The sequence below is a fragment of the Balaenoptera acutorostrata genome, chromosome 1 (assembly GCF_949987535.1).
Source record: "Balaenoptera acutorostrata chromosome 1, mBalAcu1.1, whole genome shotgun sequence".
NCBI lineage: Eukaryota > Metazoa > Chordata > Mammalia > Artiodactyla > Balaenopteridae > Balaenoptera > Balaenoptera acutorostrata.
In genome coordinates this window covers 197261148-197284268 of record NC_080064.1, presented here as the reverse complement: position 1 = coordinate 197284268, position 23121 = coordinate 197261148, and the positions used below count along the sequence as shown (strand labels likewise).

The following is a 23121-nucleotide window of genomic DNA, read 5'->3' as shown; positions in this document are numbered from 1 at the left end:
CGTGGCCCGGACACGCCCTCCCCGAGCGGAACAAAACGCCGCGCGGGCCGGGCGCGCCCAGCCCCGCTTCCAGAGCGCTGCCTGCCGCTCGCCCGCCCGCCGTCCGCCAACGCCGAGTGCCCAGCCGCCGCCAGGTGAGTGCGCCCCGGCCCCGCCGCGCGCAGGGCGCCCCCGGCCTTCCGGCCCCGCCGCCGCCCGGGAAGCTGCGAGGAGGGTCGCAAGGAAAAGGGGCGGCCGGGGCCGGCGCGGGCCGCGGAGGGGGGAGAAGTGGCGGCGGTTGGTTCTCTTTCCAGGAGGCGCGGGACTCCTCCCCGCCCCGGGCTTCTGGGACACAAAGGGCCCCCACGTGCCCCTGACCCGGGACGGCCAGTCTCCCCGCCACCTGCACGTCCCGCGGCGGAACAATCGGCGATTCTGCGCGCGCACTGAGCTCATTGTACAGCGGGGGATGAGGGCGGCCGTGCCACCCCCCGCCTGCCCCCTGGACAGCGCGCCGCGGGCAGGGTGGGGGAACATCCAGGTTCAGGGCCCGCCTGTGCCCCGAGCTGTGTCCCGAGCCCAGGTGTGAGTTTCACCTTTAGGAAAGGACCAGATGGCAGCCGTCCCCGGTCACCCCCCGCCCCGTTCACACCCCCCCTCGCCCCTTGTCTTGGCGCTGCGTGGGGACCATCACCCCAGCCTGAAGGAAGCCGCAGTGTTTGGTGGCCTCAGTCCCTGAAGGCCGGGGAGCAGGAAGGGGCTGCTACCTGCACACTTGAAGCAAGCTGCAGTATGTTACCCAGCAAGCCGCCTCGAGGCAGGCGTTGTATCTGCTCTCACAGGCCGCAGAATATCCTGCAAACGCCTGTCCCATTTGTTGTGCTCTGATCAAGCCCTGGGTCTAGGCGGGAGGGTGCACGGGCTCAGCCCTTCCCTGGAGGCCTGGGCTCTGCCCGCCACCCCTGCTCCTGGGTGTGGATAGATGGGCAGCCCCCTCCCAGCTGAGAGGGCGTCACCTGGGCATCCTGTCCCAGTGGCCCCGGGAGGTCCAGCGGGCTCTCGTGGAAAGTGTGGCCCTGACTGACCCTGAGTACTCAGCCGACCGTGGACAGGGGACTTCGCTTCTCATGCTCAGCTTCTTTGGGGGGTGGTACGGGGAGGGCGTGACACAGGCCTGGAGCCCAGAGGGGCCAGCTGCTGTCTTGTCCCTGGGCCTCGCCCCAGCCTTTCCCCTGCCCCCCCGCCCAGACGCTGAGGAGGCTGGAGGAGCTCAGAGTGCAGGCTGGGGGTTTCTCCCGGTGGGACCTGGGGACGGGGTGTTGTGCCCCTGCCGCTGCTCACCTTCAGCCTCCTGATGCTCAAGGTGGGCTTGGGCTTTTTCCAGAGAGACCGCCTTGTGGCTGGATCCAGCCCTGTACTGCCCACAGCCTCCCAGGGAATGGCCCAGTCCCGCGGGGAGGAAATCCGGGGGCGGGGGGGGGGGGACAGGCATGCGAGGAAGGAAGTTTATCCTGCAGAGGGTGCGCTGTGGGCCAGGGAGGGGGAGGGGCAGCACTACCGCTATGGAGGGTCTGGGGGGTGAGGGATGCAGAGGAGAAACTGAAGAGCCGGCCCACCACCTCTGCTGCTGGGCTGCTAATAAAACGGGAAGCACAGCAGGGCCACGGCCTTTGCCTCTGGGCCGTCCCAGCACCTGCCTTCCCAGCCCAGGTGTTTTCTTTTCTCAAGGCAAACGTTTGCCTGCTGGTGAGCTGCTGAGTCCTCCCTGGCGGGGAGTGTAGTGTTGGCACTTGGTTGGCGAGCGGTAACTATTTGGTGAATGAAGGGGGTAGGAGTGGGCGGCTCGCTGAGCTGCCCTACCGGCCATGTGTGAAGCTTGCAAACGGGGTGCTCTGGTGCTCGCCGGCGCCCCTGTGAGTGGGCTTGAGGCCCAGGTCAGGGAGGAGAGGGACGGTTTCTACTTACTCTGGGCCTCCTGGTGGGAAGGCAAACTGGGAAGGCTTTTTTGAGAGGTTGCTGGAATTTAGATATTTCTGTAAGCTGGCTTATTGTGAAAAGTTGGCTGGAAGAGGACAGAGGAATCCTGCATTAAACATTCTGAGGCGCTGGTGAGAATAAAGTTTCACCAGTTGCCACCACTCGGGCGTTTTGGCAAATAAGAACCGGACAACAAGCGTCAGAGCTGGCCCTTCCCAGAGAGAACAGTAGGCAGATGTCTGTGCTTGCTGGGCCCCAGGGACTGGCCTGCGTCCTCCACGTGTGTGTTATCTGGGACAGTCTGTGAGGTGGGGACGGACGCTCCCCATTTTACAGACGAAGAAACTGAGGCTCAGAGGTGATGAGTAACTTGCTGGGGGTTGCAGCTGCCATTCAGACACAGGCAGACTCCTTGCACACCCCCGCCCAGTCATTCGCGTTACAAAGAGCTTTATGGCGGTTCATAAACTACTTAAGGAAGATGTGGCTGGATGAACGTGAACGTGGATGGAGTCCTGTTAGAACTCACAACCTCTCGGTCTTCCCTCTGCCGCACGGATGGGGAGGAGGAGGGGGCCCTTCTGGAAGTCGGGGCCTGGGTCCCAGGTGATACGCTTTCACCAGGTCTGATGCGTGTTTGAATTTTGGTGCCAGGTTTGCAGGAAAGAAAGGAAGCCTGGGAAAGAGCCTGCTTCAGGAAAAGACACACACACACACACACACACACACACACAGTGGAGCTGGGGGTGAGGTCAGGGAACTGCTGGGTGACCGCAGGAGCAGCTTTGCTGCGGTTTCCAGTGGGCAGGAATTTCTGTGGTGGTGATGGGGCCGCACTACGCAGCTACCCAGGAATTTGTCTGACGTCAGCACTGAGTGATTCCCATGTATGGTAAGGAGTGTAAACACCGAGGCAGCTAGCATTTCCACCTCTTCCCAGGGGCCGGAGGCACTGCCTGATTCCTGCAGCGACAATGGATCACAGGCTCGGCCCCGGCCCGACCCACCAACCCGGCGAGCACACCCCCTCTGCAGTCCTCCCGGCTGTCTTTATACAGGAGCCGCGGGGGCAGGGGCTTCCCGAGACGTCAGCTGCAAACAGCCTGTTTTATAAGGTCTAAGGGCTCATGGGTTTTGTTTTTGCTCTTTAAAAATTAATCCAGGAAAATCGTTCAGACCTTTCCATCATGGGTAACCAATTGTTACTAAGGTGACATCGTTCCAGACACAAGCAAAGACAGTTATCTGTTGGTTAGTCTGTGAGACCTTGTTATGATATAGGACTTCCTGTGACAGTTTGGAAATACTTAAAATGAATTCTAGATCCCCATTTGTACCTCGGTTGACCTTTGGACTTCTGAACCCGGGGGGTGGAACGCTCTGTTATAGGAGGCGCTGGGGGACAGGCACCACCCCAGCCCACTGCCCCACAAGGGCCTCGGGGCCTGGACTTGAAAAGACAGAACTCAGGGAGGGAGGGAGGGAGCCAGGGTGACAGTCGAGTTCTGGGAACCCTGGGGTCTGGAGGGATCGCAGCGCAGCGGTGCCGGCCGGCTTCTCCCAGAGGCTGAGTCACGTGCAGGGTTCCCAAGAAATCCCGTGAAGCTGAGGCCGGGCTTGTACCGCATGTTGGCCCTTCGTCCCCCCAGCAGTGACCATTCCTTTCAAGGCAGGACTGTTTGCCGGGCTCTCAGGTGGCACCTCTAAGACCTGGGCTCTGAACCCTGAGCGGCGGGGTGCCCCCGACCCCCGCCTTGGCTGCCCTCCTGACGTGGGTGCGGGGAGGAAGGGGCTGAGCAGCGAGCTGGAAAGGGTGACAGCTCCCCTGTGTACCTGGCTGGATACGACACGGCCAGGTGACTCTAAGTAGGCAGACACCTGATATAGGTCTCTGCCAGACTGCGTGGGTGGGGACCTGAACTCTGTGCCCAGAAGTCACCCTTTGGCCCTGGGGAGCAAGAGGTTTTGGAACGGGAGAGGTGAGGGTTTTCCACTGGAAAAATAAAGACATGGCGTGGATTGTCAAGTCAAACCATTGATTTGAGGAGAGGAGGCCTTCCCTCAGACGCTGGCAGCCAGCAGTTAAGGGTTGAGCATCTCTGAGATGGTTTCTGAAACTTGAAACCTGACCACACTGGACCGTCACCTCAGCCCAGACTTTCACAAGATGTGGGGTGAACGTGGGAGTGTTGCCCTGTGTCCGCTTCTCCCTCTGCTGCCCTGCGAGCCCCGTCTTGGGTCTCTGCTCTCAAGACAGAGGATCTGATGAGACAGCTGCACAAGAAGGAGGGGGCAGCAGACTGAGCCGGCCGCTCGTCGGAAGAGTTCAGTCCCGGGCTTCTAGCTTCCGACCGGCCCTGGATCCTGGCATTTCTGGTAAATAGCTTCCCAGGTATTTCCAGCCATTCAGCGGAAAATTGAAGCCTGGTTCTCTATCGAGATTGTCGACATGTGAAGTGGGACAAACTAGAACTCTCTGGAGGAACCCACTGCAAACCCAGAGTGGCTGATGTGACCACAGGGACAGCAAAGCTTCTTGGTCACCCAGAGCAGAAGACAAAAGAGTTGATGTTAAGACAAGTCTCTGCTTGCATCTGGGGTGCCGGGGTGATTACACCCCAAGGAAGGGCAGGGCACTCGTCCCTAAGTCAGGGATTCCAGGTCCCTGTTTGGCTTGCTACTTCTCAGGCCTTGCTCCTCCCAGACGTGGCCTGGCTGGGGAGGAGAGTGGACATCTGGCCCTCGTCTGGGCCCGTCCTGCGGGTGGTCATCAGGAGTGAGCCTTTACAGCACACCAGGCCCTGGGCCATCGCTTTATAATTTCTTTCCTGATCTTTAGAACAACAATCTAAGGAGTCAGTGGATGGTCCGATTTAGAGACAACCACATCAAAGCTCAGACAGGAAAGTAACTTGATCGTTCAGCTGGGAAGGGATGAATCCAGGTCCCTTTTTCCTGACCTCTGAACTGAGCCTTCTGAACTCTGACCCAGAGAGCATCTCTCCTCCCCGTCGGCTGCAGGGCCTCTGTCCTCAGAACTGAGAAGGCAGCTGAGAAGGAGCCGGGCATCCCTATAGGAACTCCAGAAGGTCTGAGAAACAGTTTCCTTTTAAGGCAGTGGGCCTCCTGTCCGCGGAGTCTGGCTGATGAAAAGATGGGGCTGGTGGGAAGGACGGGGCGGAGCAGGAGCCCCCCCTCCCCATGGGAAGGAGGCGGCTGGGGCTCCCCCAGCTGAGACTCCCCCCGCCCACCCGTAGATCCCTTGGAGGGGTCCTCATGTGGGCGGGGGGAGGGGAACCTGTCCACGGGGCTGCGCGGGACCCTCCTGGCAGTGGACATGGTCACCGCGCTTCTCCCCAAGGCGCCGGGCCCTGTCCCTTCTCTGGGCTCCTGAAGGGGACCCCCCCAAGTGGCCTGGCTGAGGAGTGGCCCAGCAGGGAGGCGCCCAGGCGGATTTCGCCCATCCTGCCCTGCCCCTGGTTCCCTGGGCCCTGCTGGATGTGGGCCCCTGACCCGGAGCCAGGGAGAACAAGGGCGGCCTGTTGGATATGTGGGTCTCCACGAGGGAGAAGGGCTTTTGTGTCGGGAGCAAAACACCGCTGGCAGCAGCTCCGCCCCACGGGGTAGGGGACGCCTCCTCCCTTAGGGGCGTCCTCGGGGCTGGAGGGCGTCCCCTGTGGGTTCACGGGGTGGGAAGCAAGGTGCGGGAGGAGCCCGGGCGCCCCCCGAGTGCAGCCCCCCGAGCGCAGCCCCCCGAGTGCAGCCCCCCGAGCGCAGCCCCCCGAGCGCAGCCCCCGAGCGCAGCCCCCCGAGTGCAGCCCCCGAGTGCAGCCCCCCGAGCGCAGCCCCCGAGCGCAGCCCCCCGAGCGCAGCCCCCCGAGTGCAGCCCCCCGAGCGCAGCCCCCCGAGCGCAGCCCCCGAGCGCAGCCCCCCGAGCGCAGCCCCCCGAGTGCAGCCCCCGAGTGCAGACCCCCGAGTGCAGCCCCCGAGCGCAGCCCCCCGAGCGCAGCCCCCCGAGCGCAGCCCCCGAGCGCAGCCCCCGAGTGCAGCCCCCCGAGCGCAGCCCCCCGAACGCAGCCCCCGATCGCAGCCCCCGAGTGCAGCCCCCGAGCGCAGCCCCCCGAGCGCAGCCCCCCGAGCGCAGCCCCCGAGCGCAGCCCCCCGAGCGCAGCCCCCCGAGCGCAGCCCCCCGAGTGCAGCCCCCCGAGCGCACACGATGGCACCAGCACAGTGATGGGGTGGCTGGAGCGGGCTGGGTCCCAGTTCTGCTTCCTACAGCCTGGTGACCACAGGGGGGTGGCCTGGCCTCCCCAGCCCTGTGTCTTCACCTGTGTCACGGGCGTGTCCCCAGCCCCAGGCCGCCAGGAGAAGTGGATGGTGTTTGCAGACTGCCGGGCACACAGTAGGTCAGCACGCACAGTGATGGGGTGGCTGGAGCCGGCTGGGTCCCAGTTCTGCTTCCTACAGCCTGGTGACCACAGGGGGGTGGCCTGGCCTCCCCAGCCCTGTGTCTTCACCTGTGTCACGGGCGTGTCCCCAGCCCCAGGCCGCCAGGAGAAGTGGATGGTGTTTGCAGACTGCCGGGCACGCAGTAGGTCAGCACACTCAGGGCAGGCTGTCTGCCGGGTGCCGCGGGCAGGGGTTTGGGGGTCGCGTCCAGTCACCTCGTCAGAGAAGCCGCGTGGCTCTGTGTGAACCAGAACCTCTCCCAGGGCTCCCCTCCCGGTGGCTGTCCCTGCACCGCCCCGCAGGGCCTGGCGTCGCCAGGGGGCTCAGGGGTCTGGGCTCTGCCCTGAGCCCCTCCCTGGGGTCACTTGGTGGAGCGGTGGATGCCGGATTAGAAGGGGGCTCTGCAGCGAGGGCGGGGGGCGGGGGTCAGGGAGGTGGCTGATGGTTAGGCAGCCGGTACCGACCTTGCTCCTCCCACCCGACAGTCCTTCATGGTTTGCAGCGCCCAGCTGTGGCTCAGCAGGGCAGAGGGGCGACAGGAATGGCGGGGCCTCAGAGGCTGGGGATGGGGCTGGCCCTGGGGCTCCGGGAGCTCGGGCCTCGTGGGTTATTTGAGGAGGCAGAGCGGGGCCGCGTGCAGTTAGAGAAATCCTGTCCTCTGGGGGTGTGGGATGTGCGGAAGCCTGATGAGCCGTGGACGGCCCAGAGCCTGGGAGGGGAAGGCCCTGTGCAGGTCGACGGCCCGTCCAGACCCACGTGGGTGAGGACGGTGGGCGTCCGCCCCGTCCAGCCTCCCGCATCCCAACGCACAGGCTTCGACTGAGGGCTTCCACATGCCTGGCCCCGGGCTGGGGCAATTAAATCACCAACCCTGAGGATGTGTGAGGGGCGGTATAGCAGGAGACGGAGCTGGGAACGTACTCCGGGGAGGCTCTCAGGGTGAGGAGTGAGCGTCCCCTTCTATGCCAAGAAGGTCTGTGGGGGGGCGGGGGGGGGGGGCTAGGAAGGGGATTCCAGAAACAGGGTGGCCGGAATTGTCCTCTCTGGGGATGCATTCAGGTGTAGGGTAAGTGGCTTAAACAGCAGGGGAGCTTCTTAGTTTGTTAAACTGGAGAATCGGGAGACTAGTCAGCATGACGTCTGGCCTTGTCCTGTGGCTCAGCGATGTCAGGGCAGCTCCCTTGCTGCTTTTCTCAGCTCTGCCTTCCCTGCTGTCAGCTTCATCCTGGGGCGGCTGGTCCCCCTTGGAACCACACCCCCAGAGCCCATGGCTCCCCCTCCTCACTCAGGGGAGGGGGGCTTGCTTCCAGGACGTTCTCCCTGAAGATCAGGATGTTTTCTTCTCCGGAGCCCCCGGAACTCCCTTCTGTCTCCTTGGCCTGAAATGCATAGCTGGCCCGTCCCCAAGCTGGTAACCTGGGCTGGTCAGCTTAGGTCCAGGCCATGTGCCCTGGCTGAAAATCAGGGTGGTTCCCAAGGAGAAGGGGGCTGGAGCGTGGTGCCCCCTCCGAGGGGGTCGTGGGCCAGCTGAGTGAAGGTGAGTGGGAAGAGGCCCGGAGAGGCAGGGATGTCAGGGTTTGGGGTGAGCAGGTAAAGGGGGCACAGAGCAGGTGCAGCCGCGAGAGGAGGAGAACTTCTCCCCGTTCTAGGGTTTGGGATAAGATTCCTCAGTGCTGGAGAGAATGGTTGGGGTTCCAGCAGCAAAAAATGGACAAGTCAGGAAAAAGAACAAGTTAGAGAGAAAAGGTAATGAGTTCAGGTGGCTCGTGTTGCAATCGAGGTGCTCATGGACCATCCAGGTGGAGGTGCTCCCGTGGAACCGGGTGTACGAGCCTGGGCTCAGGGCAGAGGTCAAGGTCAGCGATGAATGGAAGTCCTTGGCAGGGGTGACCTCAGGTGCAGTGGGACCAAAGGAGACTGGGGGGAGAGAGGGACCAGGGTGGGACCAGAGGAACCCCAGCTTTCAGGACACGGGAGGACAGAGCAGGGGCAGTGAAGAGTGACTGACTAGTCCACTCCGACAAAGCCTTGCTGGAGATTCCCACGGTCTCGATAGTATTCCAGCCTGGGTCCTCGGGAACTGGTGTCACCAACACCCCTTCCCCACGTGGGGCCTGCTCTCATCCCGCACATACCCACTGAGCATTGTGAGGGCCTTGGGCTCTGCAGAGATGGAGGGCATGGCCCAGCTGTGGCTCTCACTATTAGGGGAGCCGATTTATTGAACACCTGTATGAACACCTGTGTACAGGGAACTTGGTAGTGAACCTCGACTGGACCTTCTTCTTGAGTGGAGGCCTGTGTCCACTGTCCGGGGGGGAAGAAATTTTCCTCCACCCTTCTAGCTTCTTCTGACTGGAAAAAAATTAAATTGACACGAGACAGATGAACAGGAGAAAATCAAAGTTCAAGAACATGTCTACATGGGAGAGACCCAGAAAAACTGAGTAACTCCCCAAAGTGGCTGAAACCCTCACCTTAAATACCATCTTCAGCTAAAGACAAAAGAGGAAGTTGGGGGTAGTGGTTTGGGACCTCAAGGGGGAGGAAGGCAATTTACATGGAGAGGGAAAAGCAAATGCTTGGTGAGCGAGTGTTTGCTGAGCCGGCAGACACAATGGGACAGAGAGGACTCTGGTCTCCAGGCCCTGCAGACCCTCCCACCACACCCGGCCCGTGTTCTTTTCAGAGATCTCTGGCGATAGCTCTGTTTGGGGAACAGGCCCTCTATCGAAATTCTTTTAGGCAGTTGGGGGAAGGTCAAAGTTTCTTCCCGAGGCTCTTGGGCCTTGATTGTTTTCAGCTTGAAATAATCTGCAGGACAGAAAGACGTTTCGGGATGGCAAGTTTTGTCCCTACACTGCGTCAGATGGGAAGCTCCGGGCAGTGGAGACCACGTCCCCTCTGCCCTTGACCCCGACTCTTTAGCTGCTGGCAAATGCCTGGTACCAACAGGGTGGGCTCTGGATGCCCCATCCCTGCGTTCGGTGTTTCCATGACGCACGTCCCGGGGGGTTTGCCTCTCCCCTGCCCACCCTCCATTTCCCAGCACCCTGAGCCCTACTCACCCCATCACCCATCTTGTACCCGCAGTCGCCGGCGCCCCCCATAAAGCCCCCCACCCCGTGCACTTCTGTCCAAAGAGCTGGAAGGGTCGCCGTCCCCCCGCAGCCAGGCATCTGTTGAGAGTGGTTGAGATAGGCCTTCCCTGATCTCGGGCTCTGCGGGCATCTGTGTCTGTGCCACTCGGGCTCTGACCAGCAGTGTCGCCTCCCCTGTGCCTTGGATTCTTGCACTAATAATCGTCACCGCACACTCAGCACGTGCCAGGCACTGAGCCGCGCCTTTGACACGCCGTGTCTCACTGAATCCCCGGAAATGATCTATGAAGTAGGTTTTGCTTTTATCCCCGTTTTACAGATGTGGAAATCAAGGTTTAGAAAGACCAGCTACCTTGTTCAAGGTACACACAGCCAGTGAGTGGCAGGGTCAGGACTGGACCAAACCCATCTGGCATCAGGACCCCAGCTCAGAACCAATACCTAGAGCATCTCAATGCTGTCCCAGACCGCCTCCTTCGGACTCACTTGGGTGCTTGTTAAAAATTCACCTTCTTGTACCTCATCCTCAGAGGTCATGATTCATCGGGTCAGAGTTGGCGCTGGAAAATCTGATTTTGCAAAAGCCCCCCACCTCCCCCCATTCTAATGGACTCTTAACTGTGCCCTGTGTGCCTGCCTCCTGCTTTAAAAAAGAATGGTTTTTTTGGTGAGCTATATCTTATATACAAAAGAGCGTATGAAACCTACATGTGTAGTTCAAAGAATAATTACAAAGGGAGCCTCTGTGTGATGACCACACATGGCTGGTGGATTAGCAGCCCCCTTTCTCTCTCTTTGAGGTAACAAATCTAAGACAGTAGTTTGTGATACTCACTCCCTTGCTTTTCTTTATAACTCTCCCACCCATGGGCCCCTCCCTTGACGATAGAATTTTGCCTGCTTGCGGGCCTGACACAGGTAATTTGTGTTTTATGAGTTCTAGCTTATCTGCTTCTTTTGCTCCAAATTCATCTCTGTGAGATTCATCCGTGTGGACGCGTGTAGCAGGTGGTTCGTCGTTACTGCTGTTATGGCCTGTGTCTTGTGCTTGTGTGCATCCTTTAGAGTGACGGGCACGGGGCTGAAAACACAGCGGTTGCTCAGCGATCACCTGTGGGCTCTGGGGTGGGAAGCCCCCAGGTTGCCATTCACGGAGGGCCCTGCCCTCCCCGCCCCAGCTCCCGCCTCGGCCTCTGTCCCTGGGTGTTCTGCTGTGGGCCATCTGTGTCTCCACCTCCCCGGGGAATTAATTCCCGTTTCCGCGTCCGCTTTCAGCATGCCGAACTGGGGAGGAGGTAAGAAGTGTGGGGTGTGCCAGAAGACGGTGTACTTCGCTGAAGAGGTTCAGTGCGAAGGCAGCAGCTTCCACAAATCCTGCTTCCTGTGCAGTGAGTACGCACCCCTCCCAGGCCCTGCTGTTGCCATGGGGACCGGATGGGCCTGTCGACACCCCGGGGAACTGACCCCACGGGAGGTAAACAGCTTGACATTTGGCTGGCACGCAGCTGAGCAGGGAAGCACTTCAAGGCCTCTTTGTTCCTCAGAAGCTGTTTTCTGAGGGGAGGGGGTGGCGGAGGCACAGGGGCTGAGTGCCAGGCAGGGAAGACTCGGGTCGGGAAAACTTTCCACCCACTCTCTCTTCTTTCTCTCCCTGCCACGATCCTGGCATTTAAGAGGAAGACACCTTTAGCCCAAAGTTTCATCAGTCTTTGGACCCAGATTACCCCTTGCTAAATGGCAACAGAAATCACAGATGCAGAGGACAAACTAGTGGGGAGGGGGAGGGGGGAGGGCAAGATAGGGGAAGGGAATTAAGAGGTCCAAACTACGATGTATAAAATAAATAAGCCACAAAGATATATTATACAGCACAGGGAATATAGCCAGTATTTTATAACAGCTATAAGCGCATAACTTTAAAAGTGGTGAATCACTATGTTGTACGCTTGAAACTTATGTAATACTGTACATCAGCTATATTTCAATTAAAAAAACATTTTTTCAAGGCAGCAGCCTCACAGGAAGCTGCATCTAGGGAGGAGCTGGGCTCTCCCTCCCCTGCGCCTGCAGCCCGAGGCCTTTCCCCTCACTGCCCATCCCCGCCTGACAGTCTGGGGTAAGAGGGGGATGAGCAGGAGGTTCTTGGACGTCGTCCCGACAGCCGGACCCAGACCTGCTGCGATCACAGCCTGGATGAACAGGAAGCCGGGCAGCGGCCGCCATCCAGCGGGAGCTGTCGGGTGGTCCGGGGGATGCCGGGGATGCAGAGGCCGCGGTGCTGCCCTGGCCACGGCCCGGACCGGGCAGCCTCTCAGAGCTCCCGGCCCAGGAGGTGGCGGACGGAGGGAGCCTCCCCATTTTCCTGAGTGCCGGGGCTCATTGCGACAGAGCCGAGGTTCTGGGTTAGGAGAAGAGGTGACCTGCGTTTTCCTTGAGCCCAGGCAGAGGGGGGAGGCAGGGAATGTGTGGGGTTAAGCTCTGGGTTTCAGAACCAGTTGGTCAGGGTTTGGATGTGAATTCTGTTTTTGTTCTCTACGTGGTGATGGGCAGGTTACTCGGTTTCTCTCTGGTTGTGCTTCCTCAGTGTTATGGGGGGGATAACGGCACCTACCTCAGGGCGGCAGGGGGGTGGGGGGAGAGAATCAACAGGGAAGGGGCTCGGAAAACAAGCAAAGCAGGTGGAGCAGTTGTGAGTGTGCAGTAAATGATAGCAGCTCCCCAACACACACACATACACACACACACACCACACACACACATACATACACACCACACATGCACACATACACACACATACACACACACCACACATACACACATGCTCACATACATACACACCACACATACACACCACACACATACACACACACATACACACACCACACATACACACATGCACACATACACACATACACACACACCATACCACACACACATACACATACACCACACACATACATACACACATGCTCACATACCACATACACACCCCACACATACACACCCCACACACACGCACACACATGCTCACATCCACACACACATGCTCACATACACACACACATGCAACACACACACCACCACCACCACACATACACACACACATGCCACACACAGAACACATCCACACACACACCACAACACATACAAACACACACACACCCCACACACCCCACACATACACACACCACACACACACGCGCGCACACCCCACACATACACACACCCCACACACACCACACATACACCCATACCACAACACATACACACACCACACACACACACACGCACACCCCCCACACACATACACACACCACACACACACCACACATACACACACCACAACACATACACACACCACACACACACACCCCACACACACCACACACACACATACATACACACCACACATGCACACATACACACACATACACACACACCACACATACACACACCCCACACACACACACACCACACACACACACACCACAACACATACACACACACCCCACACGCACACACACACCACACCCCACACACACACCCCACACACACACACACCACACACATACACACATGCTCACATACATACACACCACACACGCACACACACACCACACCCCACACACACACACCACACACACACACACCACACATACACACACACACACCCCACACACACACACACCACACACACACACACCACAACACATACACACACACCACACACGCACACACACACACACCCCACACACACACACACCACACACACACACACCACAACACATACACACACACCCCACACGCACACACACACCACACCACGCACACACACACACACACACACGGCCCTGGGGGCTCCCCGGCAAGATGGTGTGGCTCGAGGACCCCTCAGCAGCGGCTGGCATCTCAGCCTGTCTGGGGGCTCTGGGAGTCGGGCCCGTGCCCCCGGCTTCACACGAGCGGAGTCGGGAGAGCTTGGCTGCGTCGCTTCCAGGAGCTCGTGGTCCAGCGCAGGGTCCAGACAGGCCAAGGGCCACCTGCCCCCTGGATGAGCACCAGAGCCCACCTGCTGTGGGCGGAGCAGCCGGAAGCCCCGCCCCGTGCAGCCGCAGCCTCCGGCCGCTGAGACTGAGCGAGGGCTGCCGGCGGCCAGCAAGCTTGGGTGGGGCCTTTGGCGTCCAGCCCGGAGGAGGCCGCCCACAGCAGCGTCGTGTAATCAGCAGTTCACTGCGCTCAGGACTTTTCGAGCTGTTTATTTTTTTCAGAGGGAATAAGAGGGTTTGGCTCTGGCCAGGGAGAGGGGCCAGACTCCTGGCCCCAAGGACCCCTCTCTGCCCTCAGATGTTGCTTTAATCACAGACTGAAACGGGCCAGCTGGGCGGGGAGGCCTGCAGGCCTGCCTGTGGAGGAGTGGCTGCTGGCCAGGAGGTCCAGGGAAGCCAGGAATGCGGGGCGGGGGGCGGTACAGGAAGGAACAGGCAGGCCTGGGGCAGGGGTGGGGTGCAGAGGACCAGAAACAGTTGTGGGAGGTCAGGCCGGGGAGCAGGGCGGGGAGGGCTGCTGTAGGACTACTAGCAGCTGTAGGTCAGCCTCCTGTGTCTCTGGGGTCTCCGGCTGCGGCGGAGTTCCTGGGCACCGGAGCTAGAGGATGTCCCCTGTCTGAGCATCTTCACGACCTGCTGATTCTCGGGGCCTAGAGCAGCACCGGGCACGCAGGTGTGTTTACGAGTGGAAGGAGGGTCACTTCTCTTTCAGTGACGTGGGCCTAAGTGTCCAGCTGGAATCAAGAATGCAGAATCACCCTCGGAATCAGGGGACCTTCACCTCCAGAGGCAGAGAAAGGCCAACAGGGTGTGGGCCTGGGTGGCATCAGGGACCTCAGCCCCTTGCTGGCCAGGCCTGGCTGAGTCCCCGAGAGAAGGTCCTCTGACCGTCCTGGTGCTTGCCTCTGGTTCCTCCTCAGGTTGGCACCCACGATCCCTTTCCTGGGGCCTGGGCTATGCGGGACGCTGCCCTAGACGGTTGGAGAGGGCAGCCTCCTCCCTGGGCTCGGCCCGCAGGGTACAGCCTGGTGGTGTGAGGAGGGGCCCCCGGTCCCCACCCGCAGGCAAGAGGGCTCGGCTCTGCAGGGACCTGCCCCGAGGCTGCTGCTTCTCTGAGCGGTAACGGCTCCCACCTGGGGCAGGTCAGCCCTGTGGGCAAGCAGAGCAGGGCTGGCCTCTCCCCGAGGTGGCAGCTGCCGGAGCTGGGCTGCCCCCCGGGACCCGGAGCACCGGGGCGCTCTCAGAGCCCTGCGCGCCCCCAGCTCCAGCATCCCTCAGCCGCAGGCTGTGGTCCCACGCCCGGCCCGCCTGAAAGGGCTTCTGGGCTGGCAGGGAAGAATCAGGCCTGGAGGTCAGGCTGGGCTCCGGCCGGGCCCTGCTTCTGGCTGGTTCTATGAGCTGGAACTTTTCTGTGGGCCTTGGTTTTCCTTCCAGAAACAGAGAACTACTCTCTGTCTTGGGGTGGGGTGAGGGGGCCCTGGCCTCTCACCTGGGGCTGCATCTACCCTGTGGCATCTGGAGTACATTTTCCCAGCAAATGCACACAACCAACCTGTAATTAAGTTTTTCTGTTTGTTTGGTTTTTGCTTAACATGGTTTGGTAGAAATTGATTTAGGCCTTCCTTCAAAATTCCCCTTAATGGAGTTTCTGGAGGAGCCTACAGGTGCCCAGACTGGACCGGGATGGAAGGCAGAGGCCAGGGCCTCTGGGAGAACAAGGCAGAGCGGAAGCCGGCAGCGAGGTCGGGGTGTCCCCCTATAGAAGCTGGGGCTCAGGCAGGGGGCCGTCTGGAGGGGTCAGTCGTAGACCCTGGAGTCTCCCCTGGGCTGAGCCCCTGGGTCTCCTGCTGGCAAGGTCGGTCTGAGGAGACCTCCCTTCCTCTCGCCGTTCTGTCTCACTTTCTGCCTCCCCTCTGGTCTTGGAATTTCCAGGTCCGCTTGGGTCTTACGGGGAAGCAGTTCCAGGCCAACTCCTGACTTCCCACCCAAGAAGGAATGTTGGAGCCCCACCCCCTGCTGTTCCCGCTCCCTCCACTCCATCCGGGAGCCAAGCCCTAGGGAGGCGGCGGGAAGGTCCATATTTGGGTCGCCTGAGTGCCGTAAGGACGTGGGGATCTCAGGGACGGGACCAGAGGGTCCTTATTTAGTCTGAAATCTCCAACCTGAGCCCTGGGGGCAGAGAGCCGGCCTTTAAAGGCAAGGGGATGGCTGAGAATTCCCTGGCGGTCTAGTGGTTAGGACTTGGAGCTTTCACTGCCAAGGGCTCAGGTTCAGTGCCTGGTCAGGGAACTAAGATCCCATAAACCACACAGCGGAGGAAAAAAAAAAATCTGAAGGCAACGGGATGGCAAGCTGGCCAGAGCTGAGCGGAGCACCTCTTTGCAGGGAGGAGCGGCCGGCTCCTTCAGGGGTTCCCCCGGAATCCATCTTCAGAAGCACGTGTTTAAGGATGTGGTCCAGGTGGACACACTGAATCCCAAATCTGAGGACCTTCGTGGGACCCAATTAGAATCATAGGACAAGACCTAAAGAAGCAGGGGAAGTCGGGTCTCTTGAGAGAAGGACTTGGGGTTTGGAAGCCGATGATATTTGGAGGCCTGACCCCCCGCCTTGTGTTCCCACGGCACCAGCTCTGTGCCACTATAGTGTCACACTATAGGAGCAGCTGACGTTTATGATGACCTACTGTGCACAGGGTACTGTGCTAAGTACTCCCTGGGTGAGGGCTCATTTAATTCTCACAGACACCTTTTGGGGGGAGGCTGTCATCCGCATCTACCAGTGGACGCGTGGGCTGGGAAGGGGCGGGGAGAGAGATTGGGCTCTGGGCAGCTGACTCTACATGACCCTGGGCTCCGAGCTGTTTTACTCTGGGTCACTGGGCACAGCCCTGCTCTGAGATCCACAGGAAGATACAGGCGGCCCGCAGGCTTTCCAGTTAATCCCATTCCAGTCTCTTAGCCTTGGAGTCAGGAAATTCTTCCCAGCATCTGACCTCAGTCCCTCCCGTGGCAAAGTGATTCTGAGATTAGAAATTGCAGATCTCGCTGTCGTGTTGCGCACAACCTGTATCTCATTTCAAAGCCCGCCATGCCGGGCGCTTAATAAATATTGCCCTTGCCCTCTGGGAGCGTCACTTCCCTTGCACCCCTGCCCCCAAGCCTGTAGGGGTGTCCCTTCTCGATCCCATCGCTGAAGGCAGGAAAGCCCTGCCCTTCTTCCTTCCTTTCTTTTTTTCCTCTTCTGTCGGGACGCATGGTCTCTCTGTCAAGGGCAGAGTGAAGGTCCAGCAGGCTTCCTGGGGCTTGGGGTCAGTCTAGGCTCTTGGCTACTGAACCCGGGGACTTCTGAGAGTGCAGAGGACCAAGGAAGGCCCATGCGGTTCCTGGTCGGGGGCGGCTCGGCCAGCATCCTTAGACGCCCTCCTCTCTCCTCCCAGCTCCCTGGCCTTCCTGACCCCTGTCACCAGGCTCCTGAAAGATCAGGATATTATGTGTGCAGAGTCCCAGAGAGCTTCGGCTCTCGGGGTGCTTGCAGCGAACCAACTCTCCCCCCTACCCTCTTCCCTCTGCAGTGGTCTGCAAGAAGAATCTGGACAGCACCACCGTGGCCGTGCACGGCGAGGAGATTTACTGCAAATCCTGCTATGGCAAGAAGTACGGGCCCAAGGGCTACGGCTACGGGCAGGGCGCGGGCACGCTGAGCATGGACAAGGGGGAGTCGCTCGGCATCAAGCACGAGGAGTGAGTACACCCCTCCCAGGTGTAGAAGCACCTACTGTGTGTCAGGCCAGTCAGAGGAGCGGGGGTCCAGCAGGGAATGAAACAGGCCAGGCTCTTCCCTATACGGCAGAGCCGCAGCCCATATTTTCATGGCGTCAGAGCTGGGAGGGGCCCCAAGAATTCCTGGGTCTCATCTCTTCTTTCCACAGATGAGAAAACCCAGCCGGTCTCAGTGACTTGCTGGGGGCCCCTACAGCCAGTGAGTGTCCGAGCCGGACCAGCTCGCACCCCTGCTCACGGGGGCGTCAGTTCCCTTCCCCGGAATCACGGGGTGTCACTAGGTCCCCAGCGCCCACTGACCACTGACCTGCTGTGAGTGGAGGTGCTGGCGGTCAGCCTGCCAGCTCCTTGGCCCTGGGGGGATGGACGGAAGTGACGGATGAGTTCCCACATTTCGGCCAAGGTCAGTGCCCCAGTGGGGGTGATTGGTCAACAGATTTCTCCAGGGAAGACTCTCATAATCGGCAGGCCGAAGGAGTGGGGGGCAGAGGAGGGCAATTCCTAGCAAACGAGGTGTTCTGTGACTCCAGTGTTTTAACTGGGGGGCTGAGCGAAGTCTGATGTGTCGGTGAGAGTAACATTGTGCTGGCCCTTGGTGTGTCCATCTGTAAAGTGGGAGGTGACCCTACAGGCCCTGGCAGCCGCGGCCTTGTAACCGGCTAGGCCAGGTGGAGGCGGGGTGGTGCCCACACAGTGCCAGACCCCCGCCCGTACTGCTGCCTGTACGTCATGTCACCGCACGTCCTTCCCCACGCAGGGGCCCCAGCCACAGGCCCGCCACCAACCCCAATGCGGCCAAGTTTGCTCAGAAGATCGGCGGCTCTGAGCGCTGCCCGCGGTGCAGCCAGGCCGTCTACGCCGCCGAGAAGGTGATTGGTGCTGGGAAGGTAAGGCGGCTGCTGGGCCAGCGGTGGGTGTGGGGACGCGGGCCGGCCAGGCCCCTTCCTGAAGCGTGGCTTCCAGAGCTCTGCGAGTGCGACCTTAGCTCTGCTCAGCCAGCCCGAGCCCTGGGCTGCAACTCCCTCCCTTCGTTTCAAAGCCCACCGTGAAGGGGGAACCTTTGTCCCCGGGCTCGCTTGTCCCCTGTGCCTTCCGGTCTCCAGGGGTCTGAATCCCTCCCGATCGAGCGTAACAGCCTCACTCCTGGTGGAGCTGATTATTAAGCGCCTACGGGCACTTCCTAGCGAGCTGCCAATCTATGGGTGTCTCTAGAATCAGGGGCCGCAGACCTCTCAGGGTGCGTGGACACAAGCCCTGAAAAGAATATGCAGACTTTTGTGGGATCCTGTCTCTCCCTGGGAAGACAGGCCATAGCATCTGTCAGATTTTCAAAAAGATTTGTGATCCAGAAATGTTAAGAACCACTTGAAAATCCACGTACATCCTGTTTCAGAGGATGTGGACTCAGAAACCCACCCATGTCCCCGCAGGGCAGAGCTTCCCAAGGTTCAGGCCTATCACAGCCTCCTGGGAGGCAGTCTTTTCTAACTGCCTCGCCTGCCCTTCCCCCTCAGTATTCCCATAGTAGCCACCCAGGTCACCAAAGCACAGTGGGGTCCCCTCCCTCAGAGAGGCTGTGGGCAGGGGTCAGGGTTTGCAGCCTGGGACCAGCAGTCGGGGACCACTGAAGGGGCATATTCAGGATGGGTGCCCGGAGGGGGTTTCTGGACCTTCACACGAGGCTTGGCCAGGCTCACACGGTCAGCTGTGCAGCCATGGGGCCTGGAGCCTGTCTGCAGCTTCTCTGGACCTGCGTCTTGGCCTCCGAGGCTTTTCAACCTTGAGGAGGGGCCGGGGGGGTGGACGGGGAACTCACACGTAGGACAAGTCTAGACCCAGCACTGGTGCCTGCTGGGGGGCTAGGGGCGCTGGGGTCTGGAGCCTGCCCAGGGCCCCGGACTCCTTGGCCCCTCGAGCACCGGGCAGGAGGCAACATGCGCGGGTCTGGCTGTCAGGAAACCGGAGGGCATGCAGTGGCTGTCAGGAAACCGGAGGGCATGCAGTTTCCTTTCTCATCTCCACCCCAGGCACGGGCAGCCGTTCGAGGGAGTCTATTTGCCCTTAAAAGGCCTTGTTTTGTCCCGTCTGCTGCTGCCGGCCTCTGGCTTTCCCGGTTCTGCAGAGCTGTCAGCCCGCTTGGCTGCGCTGCCCGAGCTGGCGGCTGATCCGGCTTTGGCAGGCTCCTGCCAGGGGTGCAGACCCAGGCCACCTTCCCCGGGGAGGCTGTTGGCTGTGCTGCCTCTGAGCTCCTCGTAGAAGCACGAGGGGCTTCTGTGGCCCCCAGGGAACGAGGCTCCTTGGCCTTTCCCTGCGGGTTCAGCCCAGCTCGTGGACCCTCTCTCCTTCCAGTGGTGCTGGGCGCCTCCTCTGTGCCAGGCCCCTGCCCAGCTGCGCCACCCCTCCTGCCGCGGTGACGGCCTTTGGGCAAACCAGGCACCTGTTCTAGGATCCAGAGGCCTGGCGGATCATGAAAGCCTGCCTTGTGGCCAGGCTCCGTCTGTCTGGTCCTCACATCCGGCTGCAAGGGTGGCAGCGGTCTCCCCGTGAGGGGTGAGAGGGCCGTGCACGTGGAGGTGATGCCAGGACGGGTCCGAAGCCCTCGCCCACTCCAGTGGTCCCGGGCAGGATGAGGCTGGACCGGCCCTGACGGTGGGAGCTGGGGAGCAGCTGCCTTGGTGGTGGTCCCACCCCTTGCCTGCTGCCGCTGCCCACCCAGCGCTTTCTCCAGGAGGTGGGGTTAGGGTCCCTCCAGCAGCAGGGCTGGTCAGGCTTCACGAGTGCCTTCATCACGTCTAGGGGAACGGCTGGGGGGGCAGCACTAACTGCCTCCTTCCCTCCCCAGTCCTGGCATAAGTCCTGCTTCCGGTGCGCTAAGTGCGGCAAAGGCCTCGAGTCCACCACCCTGGCCGACAAGGATGGCGAGATTTACTGCAAAGGTGGGTGGTCCCTCCTGCACGTCTTCCCTTCCTGGAGGTCTGAGGGGCAGAGGGCCGAGCAGTTAGGCCCTTGCCAGATGCAGACCCACTCCGGGCCTCAGAGTCCGTTCCAGAGCGTCTAGTGAGACCCTTTCCTGTTAGAGCTGAGGAGGAGCCCAGGGGAGGAAGTGACTTGGCCAGAGTCACGGGCAGATCAGGGCAGGCTGGGGCAGAGCCTGGGCTCCAGGCTCCCGGCCCAGAGCTCTGACAGCAGATGACGCTTCCCCTGGGATTTCAGCGGCAGGGGAATGGCCACACCGTGGAGCCAAGAGCCTCCTCACCGTTGGAGTGGATGTGGAGGGGGCAGCGCTGGCAGGCTTCGCTGCTCCCGGGGCCCGGCCAGGCGCTGCGGTTGCGGGAGCTACGGTGGGAGGGCCGGGAGGTGTGGCCGGGGGCGTCCTCACCCCTCTGCTCTCTCTGCAGGATGCTATGCTAAAAACTTCGGGCCCAAGGGCTTCGGCTTTGGGCAGGGAGCTGGGGCTCTGGTCCACTCTGAGTGAGCCTGCCCGTCGCGTGCCCACGCTTGTGCTTCTCATCACCACCCCTTCCTGGCAGCCTCACGACCTCCAGGATTCGTCCTCCCTTCAGCCCTGCACGCGTCACTAAGGACTTGAACTGGGGTGTCTGGCTCCCTTTGCTTCGGGCGTCTGCCGGAGGCCTCACCCCTCCAGGGCGCTCCCTCCGCCTGGGACCTGCCGCCATCACTAGCAGGAGGCCTTGGGGCTCTGGGTCTCCCCCTGGCCCTGCCCCACCCCGCAGACCCCTGTCCTCAGCCTCTTAGCTGCATGTCCGTCATCAGTGGAGCCCAGCGGGCGGGGAGCAGGACCGGGTGGGGTGGGAAAGGCTGTGCTTCTTGTTGGGGAGAGGGGCTCCCTGAGGTCCCTCAGAGCAGGCCTGGGGAGTCCCAGCTCGGGAGTTCCTGGGGGACACGCAGGCAGGCGCACACCACAGGGGCCACCTGCCCCGCTCGGCCTGGTGCCTTTGAGACTGGGGGCAGGTGTCCCCCGACTCGGGCGGAGAGCAAGCCAGGCCTAAGGGCCCCAGAGTCAGGATGTGGTCTGGCCTCCCCAGGCTCGAGCTCCCTGTGGGACGGGGACCCTAATGAAACACTCCAACATCGCTGCACTGTCAGAGGCCCAAACCTGAGGGTGCGTAACTCTGCCCCCAGCCCTGGGTCCTGAGGCCGGGGCTCTGTCCTTAGCACGCCTGCCTGACCCTCAGATGTGGAGGGAGGTACACGCAGCCTGTCTTCACCTGGACACCCTTCCCCTGCCCCCAGCCTTCTCCAGTGATCTCTCTCTGGCCACACCACCCACCCCTTCCAGGCCCCCAGGTCCAGAGCAGCAGGAGGATGGGGAGGGGCCAGGCCCCGCTGCCCCCCAGGGACAGAGTGGGGCTGCCCTCTGGACCGTGGGCTGCAGCGCGGGCTGTACTCAAGCTGATTCCGCACCCAGTCAATAAAGCTGTCAGAACAGAACTCTGGTGCCCTGTCCTGCTCTGGACCCCCGTGGGGCTGGGAGGGGACTTGATGGGAGCAACCGAAAGTTAGCAGGAGGTCTGGTGGAAAGAAAGTGGCCGCTTCCTGCTGTGCTGGGGCTGCTTCCTCCCTAGTGTCCGTTGTAACTGAACCCGCCGTCCCGGAGTGACCCGACTGACCCAATCCAGCTGCCACGTCTGGGGGTGGGAACTGTGTGGGCTTGGAATTTGAGGGGCTCGGCAAGGCCCCCAAACTGTGCTGAGAACTTTTCCCAGCTTGGAAAGTCGTAGAGTGAGAGGGAAACTCAGCCCGAGGAACGTGCATGTCAAATCCAGAAAGCTCACTTCTGCCCAGGAGGAAGGCAGTGGAGTGAGGGCTGGGAGTCCGAGATCAGGTCCAAGATCGCTGTCGTCGGGCAGGGCCTGCTGCCTGGCTCACAGATGGCCGTCTTCTCACTGTGTCCCCCCCGCCCCCGTGGCGGGAGGAGCGGGAGAGAGTTTCCAGGGGTCCCTAATCCCACTCATGGGGGCTCCACCCTCCTGACCTGATCACTTCCCAGAGGACCCGCCTCCAAATACCATTAACCGGGGATCAGGTTTCAACCCATGAGTATGAGGGGTAGGGAGGACAGCATTCAGTCAATAGCATTCTGTCCCCCAAATTCATGTCCTTTTCACATGCAAAATTCACTCACTCCGATCCAATAGCCCCAAAGTCTTAACTCTCCTTCCAGAGACTTAAGTCTCACACGGTGTCGTGTACACTGGATGTGGGAGAAACCCCAGGTCTGAGGCGTCCTGAGGCAAATTCCTCTTCAGCTGTGAATCTGTGAAAAATACGTGTTCTGTGCTTCCAAGGGACAAAGGTGGGACACACAGAGGATAGACATTCCCATTCCAATAGGGAGAAATAGGAAAGAAGAAAGGAGTGACAGAACCAAGTAATTCCAAAACCGAATGGGGCAAGTTCCACTAGACCACAAACCTTGAGACCAGTCCTCTGCCTTCTGGACCCACTGGGGTGGGGCGGCTCCTGGTGGTCCCCTCACCGGAACCGTGGGGTGGGGGTGGCCCTCGCACTTTTTTTTTTTTTTTTTAATTAATTTATTTATTTATGGCTGTGTTAGGTCTTCATTTCTGTGCGAGGGCTTTCTCTAGTTGTGGCGAGCGGGGGCCACTCTTCATCGTGGTGCACGGGCCTCTCACTATCGCGGCCTCTCTTGTTGCGGAGCACAGGCTCCAGATGCGCAGGCTCAGCAATTGCGGCTCACGGGCCCAGCTGCTCCACGGCATGTGGGATCTTCCCAGACCAGGGCTCGAACCCGTGTCCCCTGCA

The 23121-nt window shown here is 60.6% G+C and overlaps 1 protein-coding gene across 1 annotated transcript; it reads left to right on the top strand.

The window, feature by feature from the left end:
- On the top strand, window positions 1-21786 carry CSRP1 (cysteine and glycine rich protein 1). The gene is made up of 6 exons (XM_057547827.1): window positions 1-134; window positions 10782-10894; window positions 17127-17295; window positions 18092-18221; window positions 20177-20270; window positions 20733-21786. Exons 2-6 carry the CDS (start codon window positions 10783-10785, stop codon window positions 20807-20809), a joined length of 582 nt encoding a protein of 193 aa, XP_057403810.1. The 5' UTR covers window positions 1-134; window position 10782; the 3' UTR covers window positions 20810-21786.
- The last annotated feature ends 1335 nt before the right edge of the window (window positions 21787-23121 follow it).